Genomic DNA, 19,298 nt, shown 5'->3' with positions numbered 1-19,298 from the left:
GCATCGCCTGGCTGACTGACGGCTCTGGTAGCTCCTGGCTGACTGACGGCTCTGGCAGCTCAGGACAGATGAGAGACTCTGGCAGCTCAGGACAGACGGGAGACTCTGGCAGCTCAGGACAGACGGGAGACTCTGGCAGCTCAGGACAGACGGGAGACTCTGGCAGCTCAGGACAGACGGGAGACTCTGGCAGCTCAGGACAGACGGGAGACTCTTCTGGCAACTCAAGACAGACGGGAGACTCTGGCAGCGCTGGACAGGCAGGAGCACCTGTAGGGAGAAGACAGAGAGACAGCCTGGGGCGGGGGGCTGCCACCAGAGGGCTGGTACGTGGAGGTGGCACCGGACAGACCGGACCGTGAAGGCGCACTGGAGCTCTTGAGCACCGAGCCTGCCCAACCTTACCTAATTGAATGCTCCCCTTAGCCAGGCCAGTGTGGCGAGGTGGAATAGCCCACACTGGGCTGTGCTGGCGAACCGGGGACACCATGCATAAGGCTGGTGCCATGTACACCGGCCCGAGGAGACGCACTGGAGATCAGATGCGTAGAGCCAGCTTCATGGCACCTGGCTCGATGCCCTTTCGAGCCCGGCCGATACGAGGAGCTGGAATGTACCACACCGGGCTATGCACACGCACCAGGGACACCGTGCGCTCCACCGCATAACATGGTGCCTGCCCGGACCCTCTCGCTCTCCGGTAAGCATGGGAAATTGGTTCAGGTCTCCTACCGGATTTAGCCACACTCCCCGTGTCCCCCCCAATACATTTTTGGGGCTGCCTCTCGGGCTTCCAGCCGCGCTGCCGTGCTGCCTCCTCATACCGGCGCCTCTCCGCTTTCGCTGCCTCCAGCTCTGCCTTAGGGCGGAGATATTCCCCTGCTTGTGCCCAGGGTCCCTTGCCGTCCAATATCTCCTCCCAAGTCCAGGAGTCTTGTGTTTTCGGCCGCTGCTGCCCGTTACCATGCTGCTTGGTCCTTTTGTGGTGGGTGTTTCTGAAAAGTATTTCCTCCTCTTCGTCTGAGGAGGAGTAAGGATCGGACCAAAGTGCAGCGTGGTAAGTGTTCATGATGATATTTAATTAAAACTCAGAACACTAAACAATAAATGACAACGTGAATTTACAAAACCGAAACAGTACCGTGTGGCCCAAACACTCACATGGAAACAAACACCCACAAACCAACAGTGAAACCCAGGCTACCTAAGTATGATTCTCAATCAGAGACAACTAACGACACCTGCCTCTGATTGAGAACCATACTAGGCCGAACACAAAAACCAACATAGAAAAACAAACACGCCCTGACCATACTAAAACAAAGAATAAAATAACAGAACTATGGTCAGAACGTGACAACAGCTTTGCACACACTTGGCATTTTCTCAACCAGCCTCATGAGGTTGTCACTTGGAATGCATTTCAATTAACAGGTGTGCCTTGTGGAATTTCTTTCCTTCTTATTGTGTTTGACGCAATTTGTGTTGTGACAAGGTAGGGGTGCTATACAGAAGATAGTCCTATTATGGAAAGAATAGCTCAAATAACCAGAGAAATTACAGTCCATCATTATTTTAAGACATGAAGGTCAGTCAATCTGGAAAATGTCAAAGACTTTGAAAGTTTCTTCAAGTGCAGTCGCAAAACCATCAAGCGCTATGATGAAACTGGCTCTCATGAGGACCGCCACAGGAAAGGAAGACCCAGAGTTACCTCTGCTGCAGAGAATAAGCTCAGTAGAGCTACCAGCTCAAAAATTGCAGCTCAAATAAATGCTTCACAGAGTTCAAGTAACAGACACATCTCAAAATCAAAGAAACCACTACTAAAGGACACCAATAAGAAGAAGAGACCAAGAAACACGAGCAATGGACAGTAGACCGGTGGAAATCTGTCCTTTGGTCTGATGAGTCCAAATATTTTTGTTTCAACAGCCATGCCTTAGGTGAATGGATGACCTCCGCATGTATGGTTCCCACCGTGATGCATGGAGGAGGAGATGTGAGGGTGCTTTGCTGGATTCAAGGTTTATTTAGAATTCTAGGCACACCACAGAATCCCATCTATCATTTGATTTTCAACAGGACAATGACCCAACACACCTCCAGGCTGTGTAAGGGCTATTTGACCAAGAAGGAGAGTAATGGAATGCTGCATCAGATGACCTGGCCTACACAATCATGGTTGAGATGGTTTGGGATGAGTTGTATCGCAGAGTGAAGGAAAAGGGGAATGGGATACCTAGTCAGTTGTACAACTGAACGCATTGAACTGAAATGTGTTATTTCATAGTTTTGATGTCTTCACTATTATTCTACAATGTAGAAAATAGTCAAAATAAGAGAAGAATGGGCGAAACTCCCTAAATACAACTGCACCAAGATTGAAGCATCATACCCAAGAAAACTTGAGGCTGTAATCACTGCCAAAGGTGATTCAACAAAGTACATTACTGTGTAAAGGGTCTGAATACTTATGTAAATGTCATATCAGTTTTTTTTTAAATATATATATATTAGCAAAAATTTCTAAAAGCATGTTTTTGCTTTGTCATTATGGGGTACTGTGTTTAGATTGATGATTATGTTTTGATCCGTTTTAGAATAAGACTGTAACGTAACAAAATTTGGAAAAGGTCAAGGGGTCTGAATACTTTCCGTATTCACACTTGATCTCACACGCCCATCTAGAAGAGGAGAGGTAGGCTACTGAAGATGAAGCAGCGAATTTTGAGTGTGTGTAAATAGTACGACAAATATGTTTTTAATAGGTAGGCCTAGGCATACAAAGCAGAAAGATGACCATTTCCAATGGAAAGACAACAAACATTTTAATTACAAAATCATCAGATTCAAAAATCAAGTTACCAAAATGATTGCACACAGAGTGAGTCTATACAACTTATTATGTGACTTGTTAAGCACATTTCTACTCTTAAACTTACCTCAACTTATTTAGGCTTGGCATAACAAAAGTTTGGAATACATATTGACTCAAGACATTTCAGCTTTTCATTTTTTATAAGTTTGGGAAAAAATTCTAATGACATAATTCCACTTTGGCATTATAGGGGTATTGTGTATAAACCAGTGACAAAAATCGCAATTTAATCCATTTTAAATTAAGGCTGTAACACAACAAACTTTGGAAAAAGGGGTGTAAATACTTTCTGAAGGCACTATACATTCGAACAAAGAACACCGTGGTTAGAGCGTTGGACTAGTAACCGGAAGGTTGCAAGTTCAAACCACCGAGCTGACAAGGTCGTTCTGCCACTGAACAGGCAGTTAACCCACTGTTCCTAGGCCGTCATTGAAAATAAGAATTTGTTCTTAAGTGACTTGCCTTGTTAAATAAAGTTACAAATAAAAAATAGAATAAAAAAAAACGTCACAAATAGTGTGTCCCCATATATTGAGTACGGCGAAAAATAGCAAAGGTGTCTGTGGGGCCAGATTTGAAGTATCTAAATATAGTGTATCCTACCAATCAATGTATATTAAGTGCCATGAAGGGCACAATCTTACAATGTTGCAGTACATAAATTAAAGCTTTATGATATATGCCAAAAGCCTGGGCCTCTGATGGAGACTGTAGAACTGTCATAAACACCTGCTTCACTATTCCCCCTTTTCTCTAGGAGCATTTGTGTGCCCAGGCCCCATAGGCATATCGAAAGGGTCCCTCCCTGGTCACCAATGTAGCTGACCGATGTAAAGAGAGAGAAGTGCCTTAACAGAATGCAATCTAAAGCTTGTGTGGTCCAAAGACGGGAACTCCAACACCTATGGCAAACGAATGGGCTCCTGACGGAGACAATATAATTCTCCCCGCTGAATGTTACAATAGTAGCAATAGTCACCTGTTAGACTGATTCTACATTCAATTTAGACTTTAAGTCTAAATTAGTTGTTGTTCTTCAACACAAAAGGCACTCGACTGTGTAAAACAAAATCCACAAAGGAAATACATCAGGCAAATGCATATGTGGTCCCAATGTCTAAGTAGTGACGGCAGGGCTAGTTCAAACTGTAGTTGGATGGTTCTCCTCACCGGTGAGTAAATCAGCCCAGGCTTGGTGAATAGCACTTGGTTGATCTCTGGGAGCAGGACACTGGAGAGCTGAATAGAGACAAAAGTGAGAGACAAGAATGACTAAAATAATTAATCACGGCTAAAGGAATGTAGTTTATGATTTTAAAGGTTTTTGTAGTCTTGAATTATTACTTAGAATAAACTACGGCTGACCCCATTTAGTCAACTGGTCAATTGTTTGGTCGATAGGCTGTTGATCGACCAAGATTATTTTAGCCGAGCAGCTGCAAATAGATTTTTCTATTTAATGGCACACACCTTTCTGATTCAGTCTGTCTCAGTGAACTAATCCATCGTGGAAGCCGCTGGGATGGCACGGTCCAAGAAGAAGGGGAGTGTGGATAAAATGCACAAGGCACGTCTCTCTCCAGAATGTGCTCTCGCCCGCCACTTTGAACGCATTCATTGTTTCATAACTTCATTGTGTGAATTGTTTGCCATTTGATTGTTAGATTCTATCAATTCATACACTGAGTATATAAAACATTAGAAACACCTGCTCTTTCAAAGACATAGACTGTCCAGGTGAATCCAAATGAAAGCTATGATCACTTGTTGAATCTACTTCAATCAGTGTTGATGAAGGGGAGGAGACAGGCTTCGGTATCCCTTCCACGGGACGGTTGAGCTAACGTAGGCTAATACGATTAGCATGAGGTTGTAAGTAACAATAACATTTTGCAGGATATAGACATATCTGCACTGTCCAATTTATAGTAGCTATTACAGTGAAATAATACCATGCTATTATTTGAGGAGAGTGCACAGTTTTGAACATGAAAAGTTAATAAACAAATTAGGCACATTTGGGCAGTCTTGATACAACATTTTGAACAGTAATGCAATGGTTCATTGGATCTAAAACTTTGCACGCACACACTGCTGCCATCTAGTGGCCAAAATCTAAATTGCAGCTGGGCTGGAATAATACATTATGGCCTTTCTCTTGTATTTCAAAGATGATGGTACAAAAACAAAAAACTAGAACAGTTGTTTTTTCTTTGTATTATCTTTTACCAGATCTATTGTGTTATATTCTCCTACATTCCTTTCACATTTCCACAAACCTCAAATTGTTTCCTTTCAACTGGAACCAAGAATATGCATACCCTTGCTTCAGGGCCTGAGTTACAGGCAGTTAGATTTGGGTATGTTATTTTAGGTGAAAAAAATGAAAAAAATGGGGTGGATCCTTTTAAAGAATAATGTTTAAGCCTTGAGACTGTGCCTTGAGCCTTGGATTGTGTATGTGTACCATTCAGAGGGTGAATGGGCAAGACAAAAGATTTAAGTGCCTTTCAAAGGGGTATGGTAGGTACCAGGCGTACCGGTTTGTGTCAAGAACTGCAACGATGCTGGGTTTTTCCACTATCAACAGTTTCCTGTGTGTATCAAGAATGGTCCAACACTCAAAGGAAATCCAGCCAACTTTACAATTGTGGGAAGTATTGGAGTGGGCCAGCATCCCGGTGGGATGCTTTTGACACCTTGCTCCGACAAATTGAGGCTGTTCTGAGGGCAAAGAGGGCAATACTATGTATATGGGAAAATACACTGTTTAACATTTCGACTAATCGATTGGTCGGAAGAACAGACTACTCTCAGTTGACCAAGATACTTTTTTTGTCGGGGACAGCCCTAGAATAAACTGATAGCTAAAACGCTCCTTGTCCCAGAATAACATGCTAGCTAGTGATAAAGCTATCTGCTCCTGCTAGCTAGCAACATATCTACTTGTTGTAACTGGCTAACTAGCAAGCTAGCTACGTTAACAAGGTTGCTGCATTCTCAGTTGGGACTCTATTTACAGCTTGCATTGATGATATCACATTTCTAACTAGTTAGATTACAGATAAATAAAAAATACTTTACCTGATAGCAACTTGTCGGACAGAACTCACCAGCTGTCTACTATCTTAGATGCGGATAATGTGATTGGCATACATGATCAGCAGAGATAGTACCATGTATAAGACACAAGTTTTGATTGGTTTACAGATTAGTACCCAGTAGCGTTTGCCTGTCCAGCTAGCAAACATAAAAGTATTTAGAAGAAAACAAACGGAAATGTGTTCAGAATCATATAAATATATAATATATAAAAACCAGCTCCTCTCTGGACAAGATCAATCATTTCAAAAACCAAAGCAAATAGCTTTCTATGGTCAATTTTAGTGGCTCCATGCACTAACTGATTGTGCCACAGACAAACCGTTAGTGTGCGGCTCAGGCCCAGTCAATGTGACAACGAGAGACTTCTTTTTGTTGACCAATAAGTAGACTAAAACATTAGAATGCAATTTTGTGTGGGCCCAATTGAACATATCCAGGGGAAAACTATTGTGAAACACTATCATTTCACTATTACTTTAGATACAGTGGGGCAAAAAAGTATTTAGTCAGCCACCAATTGTGCAAGTTCTTCCACTTAAAAAGATGAGAGAGGCCTGTAATTTTCATCATAGAAACAGTGTGTGAAAACCTTGTGAAGACTTACAGAAAACGTTTGACCTCTGTCACTGCCAACAAAGGATATATAACAAAGTATTGAGATAAACTTTTGTTATTGACCAAATACTTATTTTCCACCATAATTTGCAAATAAATAAATTAAAAATCCTACAATGTGATTTTCTGGATTTGTTCTTCTCATTTTGTCTGTCATAGTTGAAGTGTACCTATGATGAAAATTACAGGCCTCTCTCATCTTTTTAAGTGGGAGAACTTGCACAATTGGTGGCTGACTAAATACTTTTTTGCCCCACTGTATATTGAAGACATTTTCTGAAATTACAATGCAAAAATATTACATGTTGCTCCTATTTCAAATATCTGGATGTCCGACAAAGATGTATGATACTATATGAATTATTTCAAATCCCATCCCTCCTTGAAACACGTATACATTGGCCGGATCTGAATACCCATACTAGCCTACTACATACTTAAACTGCATACTAATTTCAGCGTTTGATCTAGAATAATTCACTCAGCTTTTCCGACTCAGCTGTTTGACAACACCTGCTAATCTGATAAATTGATGGGCTGTACCAAAATTAACGAATGGTGGGAGTCAACGCAATCACGCATTAGATTATGCATCCGGAGTACTATTTTCGAAATTCCACATACTATAAAACTACTATTTAGTACGCTCTTATGGGTATTCGGACATAGTCATTGTTAATTTTCCATTGAAAAAAATGTAAAAAGCATCTGCTAGAGGGCATTGATGTAGAGGGCAGATCATTGGGGGTGGTCGGCATTTACCTCTCCTCTCCTATTTGGGCGTGCGAGATTAAGAGCCCAGGCCTAGTATATGTGCAGTCTCAATGAAATAGAGTAGGCTGCCTTTGGAAGTTATCTTTCAAAGGAAACCACATATGATTTGACTGTAGTTTACTACAGTTTCTGTAAATTAATGTTGTTAATGGAAAGAAGTGGGGGGCGCTCAACCAACATGAGTCGAGGTACAATCAAAAGATTGGATCATTTCTCTGAGTATTTTCTAAATGCTAGGAGGTGAATGCATGTACCTTGTGAACAGCTTTCAGTTCCTCCTTCAGAGAGTTGGTCTCCTGTTTGAGGCACTGCAGCTCTGTGTCCCTGACCCGTAGGATCACCTGCAGCACAACACAACAAATGGAGGTTAAAAAAAGACACAAGTGTTAAGATAATTTGTCAATGGAGGTTTAATAATAATAATAAAATGTACCCTTTGGAGTGCCGTCCATATCATTTTTTTATGGATACAATTTTGGAGGATCCAGCATGTATCTACTTTTGAATAATCCGCGAATGATGTCGTATGAATAGACTGAGCGAATGTGTAGTATAAGAAAAGAAGGTCGACGACATCCGATCCTCGTTTGCTAAGTCAAACGACACCGCTGGTTCTGCTCACACTGCCCTACCCTGTGCTCTGACCTCTTTCTCCCCTCTCTCTCCAGATGAAATCTCGCGTCTTGTGACGGCCGGCCACCCAACAACCTGCCCGCTCGACCCTATCCCCTCCTCTCTTCTCCAGACCATTTCCGGAGACCTTCTCCCTTACCTCACCTCGCTCATCAACTTATCCCTGACCGCTGGCTACGTCCCTTCCGTCTTCAAGAGAGCGAGAGTTGCACCCCTTCTGAAAAAACCTACACTCGATCCCTCCGATGTCAACAACTACAGACCAGTATCCCTTCTTTCTTTTCTCTCCAAAACTCTTGAACGTGCCGTCCTTGGTCAGCTCTCCCGCTAATCTCTCTCAGAATGACCTTCTTGATCCAAATCAGTCAGGTTTCAAGACTAGTCATTCAACTGAGACTGCTCTTCTCTGTATCACGGAGACGCTCCGCACCGCTAAAGCTAACTCTCTCTCCTCTGCTCTCATCCTTCTAGACCTATCGGCTGCCTTCGATACCGTGAACCATCAGATCCTCCTCTCCACCCTCTCCGAGTTGGGCATCTCCGGCGCGGCCCACGCTTGGATTGCGTCCTACCTGACAGGTCGCTCCTACCAGGTGGCGTGGCGAGAATCTGTCTCCTCACCACGCGCTCTCACCACTGGTGTACCCCAGGGCTCTGTTCTAGGCCCTCTCCTATTCTCGCTATACACCAAGTCACTTGGCTCTGTCATAACCTCACATGGTCTCTCCTATCATTGCTATGCAGACGACACACAATTAATCTTCTCCTTTCCCCCTTCTGATGACCAGGTGGCGAATCGCATCTCTGCATGTCTGGCAGACATATCAGTGTGGATGACGGATCACCACCTCAAGCTGAACTTCGGCAAGACGGAGCTGCTCTTCCTCCCGGGGAAGGACTGCCCGTTCCATGATCTCGCCATCACGGTTGACAACTCCATTGTGTCCTCCTCCCAGAGCGCTAAGAACCTTGGCGTGATCCTGGACAACACCCTGTCGTTCTCAACTAACATCAAGGCGGTGGCCCGTTCCTGTAGGTTCATGCTCTACAACATCCGCAGAGTACGACCCTGCCTCACACAGGAAGCGGCGCAGGTCCTAATCCAGGCACTTGTCATTTCCCGTCTGGATTACTGCAACTCGCTGTTGGCTGGGCTCCCTGCCTGTGCCATTAAACCCCTACAACTCATCCAGAACGCCGCAGCCCGTCTAGTGTTCAACCTTCCCAAGTTCTCTTACGTCACCCCGCTCCTCCGCTCTCTCCACTGGCTTCCAGTTGAAGCTCGCATCCGCTACAAGACCATGGTGCTTGCCTACGGAGCTGTGAGGGGAACGGCACCTCAGTACCTCCAGGCTCTGATCAGGCCCTACACCCAAATAAGGGCACTGTGTTCATCCACCTCTGGCCTGCTCGCCTCCCTACCACTGAGGAAGTACAGTTCCCGCTCAGCCCAGTCAAAACTGTTCGCTGCTCTGGCTCCCCAATGGTGGAACAAACTCCCTCACGACGCCAGGACAGCGGAGTCAATCACCACCTTCCGGAGACACCTGAAACCCCACCTCTTTAAGGAATACCTAGGATAGGATAAAGTAATCATTCTCACCCCCCCCCCCCTTAAAATATTTAGATGCACTATTGTAAAGTGGCTGTTCCACTGGATGTCATAAGGTGAATGCACCAATTTGTAAGTCGCTCTGGATAAGAGCGTCTGCTAAATGACTTAAATGTAATGTAATGTAAATGTAGTATGAATTCTGCTATAATGTGAGTACCTCCAGTTCGTAGAGGTCTTTCCCCTGTAAGGAAGTGGCCGGTTCCTCGCTAAGAAGGGAGTGCTTGCAAGACATCTCCTCGGTCAGCCTCTGAGTCAGCTCCTGAGGAGAGGGGGATGAGTGTCAGACAACAACATCAAAGAAGCTTCCCTTTTGCCAACCATCCATGTTGAGTCTATGAAAACGTTGGTGTCCTACTACATTCTTTTCAATAATTTCCCTCGAGATCATTTACATTTTTTATTTATTCGCCTTTATTTAAAACAGAGGAAACAAGCGGAGACAGAGTATATTTTACAGTTGTGCCCTATGATACAACAATAAAAACAACACAGCAATTAATACGAATTTAGAACCACACAAAATTATAACATTTAAAAAGTACAAGAAGGAGATTAAAATGATTAAAATAAATACATTTCTATAAGATAAACACACATTGCAAAAAGCAATCACAATTTATAATAAAATGCTCATGTAATGTGCATTTAAACTCTCTTAAGAGTAGCAAAGCATCTAACTAGAGTTCTCTCTGCAATTCATTCAATGAGTGTGGAGCATGATATTCAAATGCCATTTTGCCTAACTCAGAGTGAATACTGTATCTTTCAGATTCTGTGCACTTTATTTAATACTTTAGACAAATGTAATTTCAATTTAGCGTCATCTCCTCCCAGGATTTGCTGCGTGTCAATCACTGAGGTAAATAATTAACTGGAGACAGCATTAGAAGATGGCTAATCTCATTACCAGACACTTTCTGGCAAATTTTCAGAAGTGCTGGTGGACCATTATATCAAACATGGCCTGAAAGTTAAACTAAATAATTAGGATTTCCATCATTCTAGTCGAGGTGTAGATTACATCTGACATTCCAGTGTTCAAACTTGTAAACAAGGCTCCATGGGATTTCTCTTAATGCGACTCCATGCAGCGAATGGCAATGTCTGCTTTACTGTGGGTATAATGCGAGTAGCCACTTGTGGATTTGACAGCTCTAACACAGTTCCACCTCTGATATGGCCAAAACGACCGCTATGCGGATGTCGGTTAGAGCGTATCTGATTGAATAGTGTTCTTAAAGGGGAACAACGGCAAATTTCAGGAAATTTCTAGAAGTATCTAAACCTCTTTGACTCAGTGTTGGACTGTCTGTCACAGTGCGCAGCTCTCTCACACAGGGAGAGTGAGGTAGAGCTAGGTCACAGGGTTATGCGCCCCTCCTCCTCACTGCAGCGCTACTATGTGCTAGCTATAACTTTGTGGAATTAACACGGATCACAGGTTCACAATTGTACCTTTTCTAAAAATCTCTGCCAAGCAGGGAAAAAAAAACCTGCCTGTGGGCTTACAGCACATGCAACAACACACACACACACACCCTTTTACTATATTGTCAGAAGCATCAGGATGAAGCATAACATGTCTACAGGGGGGTGCAGCAGCAAGTTTCTTCCATGCCCCCTAATTTTGGCAATGCATGAAATAGCCTAGTATATCAAATTCTGGCCCAAAATGATCAGACTACACCAAGTTTGACCAACAAAACCAAAGGAGATACAGTAAGTATAATATTTCATCAAGTCAACCTAAAGTATCATTGTGATTGAGTCCATTATACAATTGGCATTATCTAATGCAAAGAAAACAGAGAGCATGTAAAAATATACATATGTATTTTACAGGAAGCAAACATGGGATGACTATGAAATATGAATGTCTGTATAGTGACGATGTAGAGTGAAGGTGTCTCTGTTTTCATCCCTCTCTGTACCTTGGTGCAGTGGAATAATTATTCATTCTGGATAGGTGAACTCCTGTTAATAGTGAAATGACACACATGTCTATGGGACAGTTTTCCAACCATAAAACAATCACAGTGGGCTGAGGTTTTCTAATCAGGTCACATAGTTTTAAAAATCTTTAGACCCTCGGGGGGATGAATGGAAGCACAGAGACAACAACCGCAGTTGGACAATATAAAAAAAGGGTTGATCTTACTTTATGCAGGGTTGCATCGTTTAGTATGCACTTGTAATTGAAAAGTTATTCAGTCTGTCATCACTAGGTTGATAGATTAGTTTCAGTCAATAATTTGGGATGAAAGGTCTAGGTAACCTAGCCAGCTGACACTTGGCTATAAACCAAATTTGTTCAAATTCACAATTTGTCCTCTCACAAATAAATGGGCTTATATAGCGAAATACATTATGTAATGTTTGTTTCCTCTGGCCAGAGGGGACAGGGCACATTTGTACTTATTATGGATCCCCAACCACATATCTACATTACTAAATCCATGTGTATGTATAGTGCGTATGATATCGTGTGTGTGTGTGTGTGTGTGTGTGTGTGTGTGTGTGTGTGTGTGTGTGTGTGTGTGTGTGTGTGTGTGTGTGTGTGTGTGTGTGTGTGTGTGTGTGTGTGTGTGTGTGTGTGTGTGTGTGTGTGTGTGTGTGTGTGTGTGTGTGTGTGTGTGTGTGTGTATACATGTGTCTGTGCCAATGTTTGTGTTGCTTCACAGGTCCTGCTGTTCCATAAGGTGTTTTTTAAAATCTGTTCTTTAAATCTAATTTTACTGCTTGGGTCAGTTACTTCATGTGGAATAGAGTTCCATGTAGTCATGGCTCTATGTAGTACTGTGTGCCTCCCATAGTCTGTTCTGGACTTGGGGACTGTGAAGAGACCTCTTGTGGCATGTCTTGTGGGGTATGCATGGGTGTCCGAGCTGTGTGCCAGTAGTTTAGACAGACAGCTTGGTGCATTCAACATGTCAATACCTCTCATAAATAAAAGTAGAGATGAAGTCAATCTTTCCTCCACTTTCAGCCAGAAGAGATTGACAATATTAGCTCTCTGTGTACATCCAAGGGCCAGCCGTGCTGACCTGTTCGGAGCCAATTGCAAAGTCCTTCTTTGTGGCACCTGACCACATGACTTAAAAGTAGTCAAGGTGTGACAAAACTAGGGCCTGTAGGACCTGCCTTGTTGATAGTGTTGATAAGGCAGATTATTGCTTTATTATAGACAGATTTCACCCCATCTTAACTAATACTGCATCAATATGTTTTGACCATGACAGTTTACCATCTAGTGTTACTCCAAGTAGTTTAGTCATCTCAACCTGCTCAATTTCCAAAGGATTTATTACAATATTTAGTTGATGTTTAGGGTTTAGTGAGTGTTTTGTTCCAAATACAATGCTTTTAGTTTTAGAAATATTTTGGGCTAACTTATTCCTTGCCACCCACTCTGAAACTAATTGCAAATCTTGTGTGTTGCGGTCATTTCAGTCACTGTAGTAGCTGACGTGTATAGTGTTGAGTCATCCGCATAGATAGAAACTCTGTCTTTACTAAAAGTATGTTGTTTGTAAAATAGAAAAAAGCAAGGGGCCTAAACAGCTACCCTGGGGAATTCCTGATTGTAACTGGATTACATTTGATAGGCTACCATTAAAGAACACTCTCTGTGTTCTGTTAGACAAGTAACTCTTTATCCACATTATAGCAGGGGGTGTAAAGCCATAACACATACGTTTTTCCAGCAGCAGACTATGATCAATAATGTAAAAAGCTGCACTGAAGTCTAACAAGACAGCCCCTGTAATAATTTTATCATCAACTTCTCTCAGCCAGTCATCAGTCATTTGTGTAATTGCTGTGCTTGTTGAGTGGCCTTTTGCTGCTCCTTCTGCTCCTTCTGAAATTCTGTTGTCAATTTGTTTACTGTAAAATAACATTGTATGTGGTCAAACAATTTTTTCCAAAAGTTTACTCAGGGTTACAGGCTGATAGGTCAGCTATTTGAGCCAGTAAAGGGGGCTTTACTATTCTTTGGTAGCGGAATGACTTTAGCTTCCCTCCAGGCCTGAGGGCACACACTCTCTAGTAGGCTTAAATTGAAGATGTGGAAAATAGGAGTGGCAATATCATCTGCTATTATCCTCAGTAATTTTCCATCTAGATTGTCAGACCCTGGTGGCTTGTCATTGTTTTTCTTTTAAATTTCTTATTTACAATGATGGCCTATGAACAGTGGGTTAACTGCCTTGTTCAGGGGCAGAACTACAGATTTTTACCATTGTCAGCACACGGATTTGATTTTGCAACCTTTCGGTTACTGGCCCAATACTCTACCCACCCGCATCGATAGACAAAAATATTTTTTTCACCTCTTCCACACTGACTTTACGGAATTCAAAAGTACAATTCTTATCTTTCATAATTTGGTGCAATATACTTGGATGTGTAGTGTCAGTGTTTGTTGCTGGCATGTCATCCCTAAGTTCGCTTATCTTGCCAATGAAAAAGTAATTAAAGTAGTTTGCAATATCAGCGGGCTTTGTGATGAATGAGCTATCTGATTCAATAAATGAAGGAGTCGAGTTGGCTTTCATTCCCCAAAATTCAATTTAAGGTGCCCCAAAACTTTTTACTACCATTCTTTATATAATGTATCTTTGTTTCATAGTGTAGTTTATTTTTATTTAGTTTAGTCATATGATTTCTTAATTTGCAGCACGTTTGCCAATCATTTGGGCTGCCAGACTTAATTGCCATACCTTTTACCTCATCCCTCTCAACCATACAATTTTTAAATTCCTCATCAATCCAAGGGGATTTAACAGTTTTTACAGTCATTTTCTTAATGGGTGCGTGCTTATTAGTAACTGGAATAAATCCGCCAAGTGCAGTGTCTGGTTGCTCCTCATTACACACCAGACCAGAAAATATTCTTTACATCATCAACATATGAATCACTACAAAACTTATTGTGTGACCTCTTATACGTTATATTAGGCCCAGGCTCTGGAACTTCGGTTTTCCTATATATGGCTATTAGATTGTTATCACTACATCCTATAGATTTGGATACTGCTTTAAAGCAAATATCTGCAGCATTAGTAAAAATGTGATCAATACATGTTGATGATTTAATTCTTGTGCTGTTTGTAACCACCCTGGTAGGTTGACTGACAACGTGATTCATGTTGCAGACAATGGTTACAGTTTGAAGTTTTTTCCTGATTGGGCAGCTTGATGATAGTCAGTCAATATTTAAATCATCCAGAAAATATACTTCTCTGTTGATATCACATACATTATCAAGCATTTCACACATATTATTCAGATACTGACTGTTAGCACTTGATGGTCTATAGAAGCTTCCCACAAGAATGGGCTTTAGGTGAGGCAGATGAACCTTTAACCATATTACTTCAACAGTAATTAACATTAGATCGCCTCTAAGCTTTACAGGAATGTGGTTCTGAATATAGACCGCAACACCGCCTCCATTGGCATTTCTGTCTTTTCGGTTGATGTTATAACCATGTATTGCTATGACTGTTTCATCAAAGTTATTAACTAAGTGAGTTTTAGAGAAACTCAGAATTTGAATGTCATCTGTTACAAATAAGTTATTGACTTAATGGAACGTGTTTCTTAGGCTACATGCGTTAAAATGGGCTATTGTTTAGCACTTTTCTGGGTTGCTTAATTGTTTTTAATGCTTTACTGGGAAGCTTATAAGATGTAGGCTAACTGGCTGTTGTTAATTAGTAGCCTACAGTTTGTCAAACTGAAAATGATTTATCCATCGTGCTTATATTGGGCAGAAGTATGTATGGTATCAAGGGGAGGTGTTTATTTTATTTACACTGTGCTGTGGGCCATGATGGCTATGCTGAAGAGCAAGTGGGCAGGCATTGTAACGGAGACCTACATGGGCTTCTTCTGCCGCTGTTAAGTAAAACCACCTATTCCTCTACTTCTTGCACTACTTCTCGTCATCATATTTCAATGTATTACCGTCCCTGTGTGTAAACCTACGTGAAAGACATGCAGAGGGACTTTGGTGGGCTCCGGACAGTGCTCTGAGTCCGGGGGACTCATCTCCAGAGACCTCTCAGGCTCCTCGGCTGTCAGGGGGGTTGGCAGCGAGGGAGCTGGGATGCCTCCTCTTCCCCATGTTTGGAATCCAAACCAGTAGATTCATGTCTGTACATAAAATCAAGTGCAAGATAGACCTGGTGTGTTTTTAAATACTAAATACTTTAAATGTGCTAAGTGCTCTCAGAAAGTATTCACAGCCCTTGACTTTTTCCACATTTTGTTGTCACAAAGCGGGATTCAAATTGATTTGTCATTTTTTTGTCAACAATCTACACAAAATACTTTGTCAAAGTGGAAGAAAATTTATAACATTTGAAAAAGAATTATGAAAAATAAAACACCATATCTTGATTAGATAAGTATTCAACCCCCTGAGTAAATACATGTTAGAATTACATTTGGCAGCGATTACAGCTATGAGTTTTTGGGGTTAAGTCTCTAATAGCTTTGCACACCTGCATTGTACAATATTTGCATATGATTATATTTCAGATTCTTCTAGCTCTGTCAAGTTGGTGGTTGTTTATCATTGCTAGAAAGACATATTCAATTCTTGCCATAGATTTTCAAGCCAATGTAAGTCAAAACTGCAACTAGGCCAATCAGGAAAATTAAATTTTGTCTTGTTAACCAACTCCAGTGTGTATTTGGCCTTGTGTTTTAGGTTATTGTCCTGCTGAAATGTGAATTTGTCTCCCAGTGTCTGTTGGAAAGCAGACTGAACCAGATTTTCCTCTAAGATTTTGCCTGTGCTTAGCTCCATTACCTTTCTTTTTACCCCTAAAAGAAATCAAGTGCAGCTACCACCATGCTTGAAAATATGAAGAGTGGGTGTCACACCCTGACCTTAGTATTCTTTGTTTTCCTTGTAATTTTGGTTAGGTCAGATTGTGACATGGGTGATGTATGTGTTTTTGTCTAGGGGTTTTTGTATGTTTATGGGGCTGTTTCTCTTCTTAGGTATATTGTATGTCTATGGTTGCCTAGATTGGTTCTCAATTAGAGAAAGCTGTCTATCGTTGTCTCTGATTGGGAACCATATTTAGGCAGCCATATTCTGTGGGTACTTTGTGGGTGATTGTTTCCTGTCTCTGTGGTCTCTGCACCAGATAGGACTGTTCTTCAGACGAAGAGGAGGAAATCAGCCATGACAGTGGTACTAAGTGATGTGTAGTTGGATATGCCCCAAGCATAACACTTTGTATTCAGGGCTAAGTTAATTTCTTTGCCAAATTTTCAGCAGTTATACTATAGTGCCTTGTTGCAAACTGGATGCATGTTTTGGATAATGTGTATTCTGTACAAGCTTCCTTTTCACTCTGTCAATTAGGTTATTATGGTGGAGTAACTAAAATGTTGTTTATCCATCCTCAGTTTTCTCCTATCACAGCCATTAAACTCTGTAACTGTTTTAAAGTCACCATTGGTCCTCATGGTGAAATCCCTGAGCAGTTTCCTTCCTCTCAAGCAACTGAGTTAGGAAGGACGCATGTATCTTTCTAGTGACTGGGTGTATTGATACACCCTCAAGTGTAATTCATATCTTTACCGTGCTCAAAGGGATATTCCATTTTTTTATATACCCATCAACCAATAGGTGCCCTTCTTTGCGAGGCATTGGAAAACCTTCCTGGTCTTTGTGGTTGAATCTGTGTTTGAAATGCATCTTACAGATAATTGTGTGTGTGGAGTACAGAGATGAGAGAGTATTTCAAAAATCATGTTGAATTATTGCACACACAGTGAGTCAATGCAACGTATTATGTGACTTGTAAAGCAGATTTTTCTCCTGAACTTATTCAGGCTTGCTATAACAATTGGGTGGAATACTTATTGTCTCAAGACATTTCAGCTTTTTTAATACATTATTTTTTAATACATGCAATGTTTTTTTTAAACATAAAATCAAATGTTATTGGTCACATACACAGGGTTAGCAGATGTTAATGCGAGTGTAGCGAATTCCACTTTGAAATTATGGGGCATTGTGTAGGCCAGTGACACAAAATCTCAATGTAATCCATTTTAAATCAGGCTGTAACACAACCTGTGTGACAGCCTGTGTCCATTTAACTTTGTTTCAACTGACTGTGAACACATTGGACAATAGTGCAATATTGCCTACTTGGATTTACTCTTTTTTTTACTCTCCCAAGGCACGGTGTAGCACTTGCCAGCCTCCCGGCTTTCCACCAGCCTGTACTGGAAACCACATTCCCTCCAAGGTGCTTCTCTTCTGGCTATCATACAGGTAATATGACCAGTGTTGCATTGCTGTTTTGATGGGCCCCAGTATTTAATCGCATGAGTAAGTCACAGCTCTCTCCTTGCTGTTGTTAATTAAGCTGGTGAGTTTTCTGCCTTGGCTTATTATCCAACTTGTTAAGCACATTTTTACTCATAAACTTATTTAGGCTTTCTATAACAAAGGGGTTGATACTTAATTACAAAAAAAAAACATTTTCAACCTTTAACTTTTAATTAATTCGTAAACATTTCGACTTTGACACTATGGGGTATTGTGTGTAGGCCAGTGACCAACAATCTCAATATAATCTATTTTAAATTCAGGCTGTAACAACAAAAGGTGGGAAAAGTCCAGGGGTGTGAATATTTTCTGAAAGCACTGTGTATGACATCACAAATTTTTAAATGATACAAAACTGTAAATGATAGACAAACCTCGCACTGGTTGGTTTCAAATACTAGTGTTAGGTAAAATTACTCTTCACAAAAGCTTGTATTCTGTTTTATCTGCAGATGCATATAACCTTGCCCTAAGAGATATCTGTAGACTCAGACTATAGACTTCATAGGGAAAACTGTCACCATATTAGATAAATAACTATTGGCTTTGCTAGCTAGATACTGAATACGAGAAATACATAAATAATGGCATAGAATCATCATAATACCGGTGGTTTCAGATACTAGAGATAACGTTAACTTACTATTCTGAATGGCTTCTCCTGTCTGACCTGCAGATGCATGACTGTAGGCCTAGCTACTTGATGTGGCTGTAATTGCACATAGGCTACATGTAGAATGGCGCCGGAAAGGATGGCTGACGTTTTACATGCGCCTAACCAACTGTGTTATTTGTTCGTTATTTGCGTTGTTTGAACCTCATTTTTTATGTTCTTATTTTGTACATAATGTTGCTGCTACTGTCTCTTATGACCGAAAATAACGTCTGGGCATCAGAACAGCGATTACTCACCACAAACTAGGTGAAGCATTTCCCTTTAACGAGTCCGACGTGAAGGATATACTGCTTTCCTGGGAACAAGCCCAAATCCCCGTCATTTGCGTGAAGAAATTCAGAGAAAAAGGGGGCGGAGGTCAGGCTCCCTTCTGAGAATTCATAGGTGAGTGAGTAAAACCCTACTGCCATCCGTTCTATTGGCAAACATGCAATCATTGGAAAATAAAATTGATGGCCTATGAGAAAGATTAAACTACCAACGGGACATTCAAAATGTAATATCTTATGTTTCACAGACTCATGGCTGAACGACAACATAAACATCATACAGCTGGCGGGTTTTACACTGTATCGGCAGGATAGAACAGCAGCCCCTGGTAAGACAAGGGGTGTCCGTCTATGTATATTTGTAA

The 19,298-nt window shown here is 41.4% G+C and overlaps 1 protein-coding gene across 6 annotated transcripts in view; it reads right to left on the bottom strand.

The window, feature by feature from the left end:
- LOC124000900 (plectin-like) overlaps positions 1 to 19,298 on the bottom strand; it is an 86,467-nt gene that overhangs the window by 12,327 nt on the left and 54,842 nt on the right. For 5 of the 6 annotated variants that reach the window (XM_046307578.1, XM_046307579.1, XM_046307580.1 and 2 more), the window contains 3 exons: positions 9,784 to 9,885; positions 7,633 to 7,719; positions 4,055 to 4,123 (listed from right to left, as the gene is read on the bottom strand). In XM_046307578.1, coding sequence (XP_046163534.1) covers positions 4,055 to 4,123; positions 7,633 to 7,719; positions 9,784 to 9,885 — 258 coding nt within the window. The remainder of the gene's footprint in view (positions 1 to 4,054; positions 4,124 to 7,632; positions 7,720 to 9,783; positions 9,886 to 19,298) is intronic. The other variant, XM_046307581.1, reaches the window with a different exon arrangement.

Source organism: Oncorhynchus gorbuscha, linkage group LG16, assembly GCF_021184085.1.
Source record: "Oncorhynchus gorbuscha isolate QuinsamMale2020 ecotype Even-year linkage group LG16, OgorEven_v1.0, whole genome shotgun sequence".
Lineage (NCBI taxonomy): Eukaryota > Metazoa > Chordata > Actinopteri > Salmoniformes > Salmonidae > Oncorhynchus > Oncorhynchus gorbuscha.
Note: the sequence above shows the minus strand (reverse complement) of the source record. Positions and strands in the feature narration are given on the sequence as shown.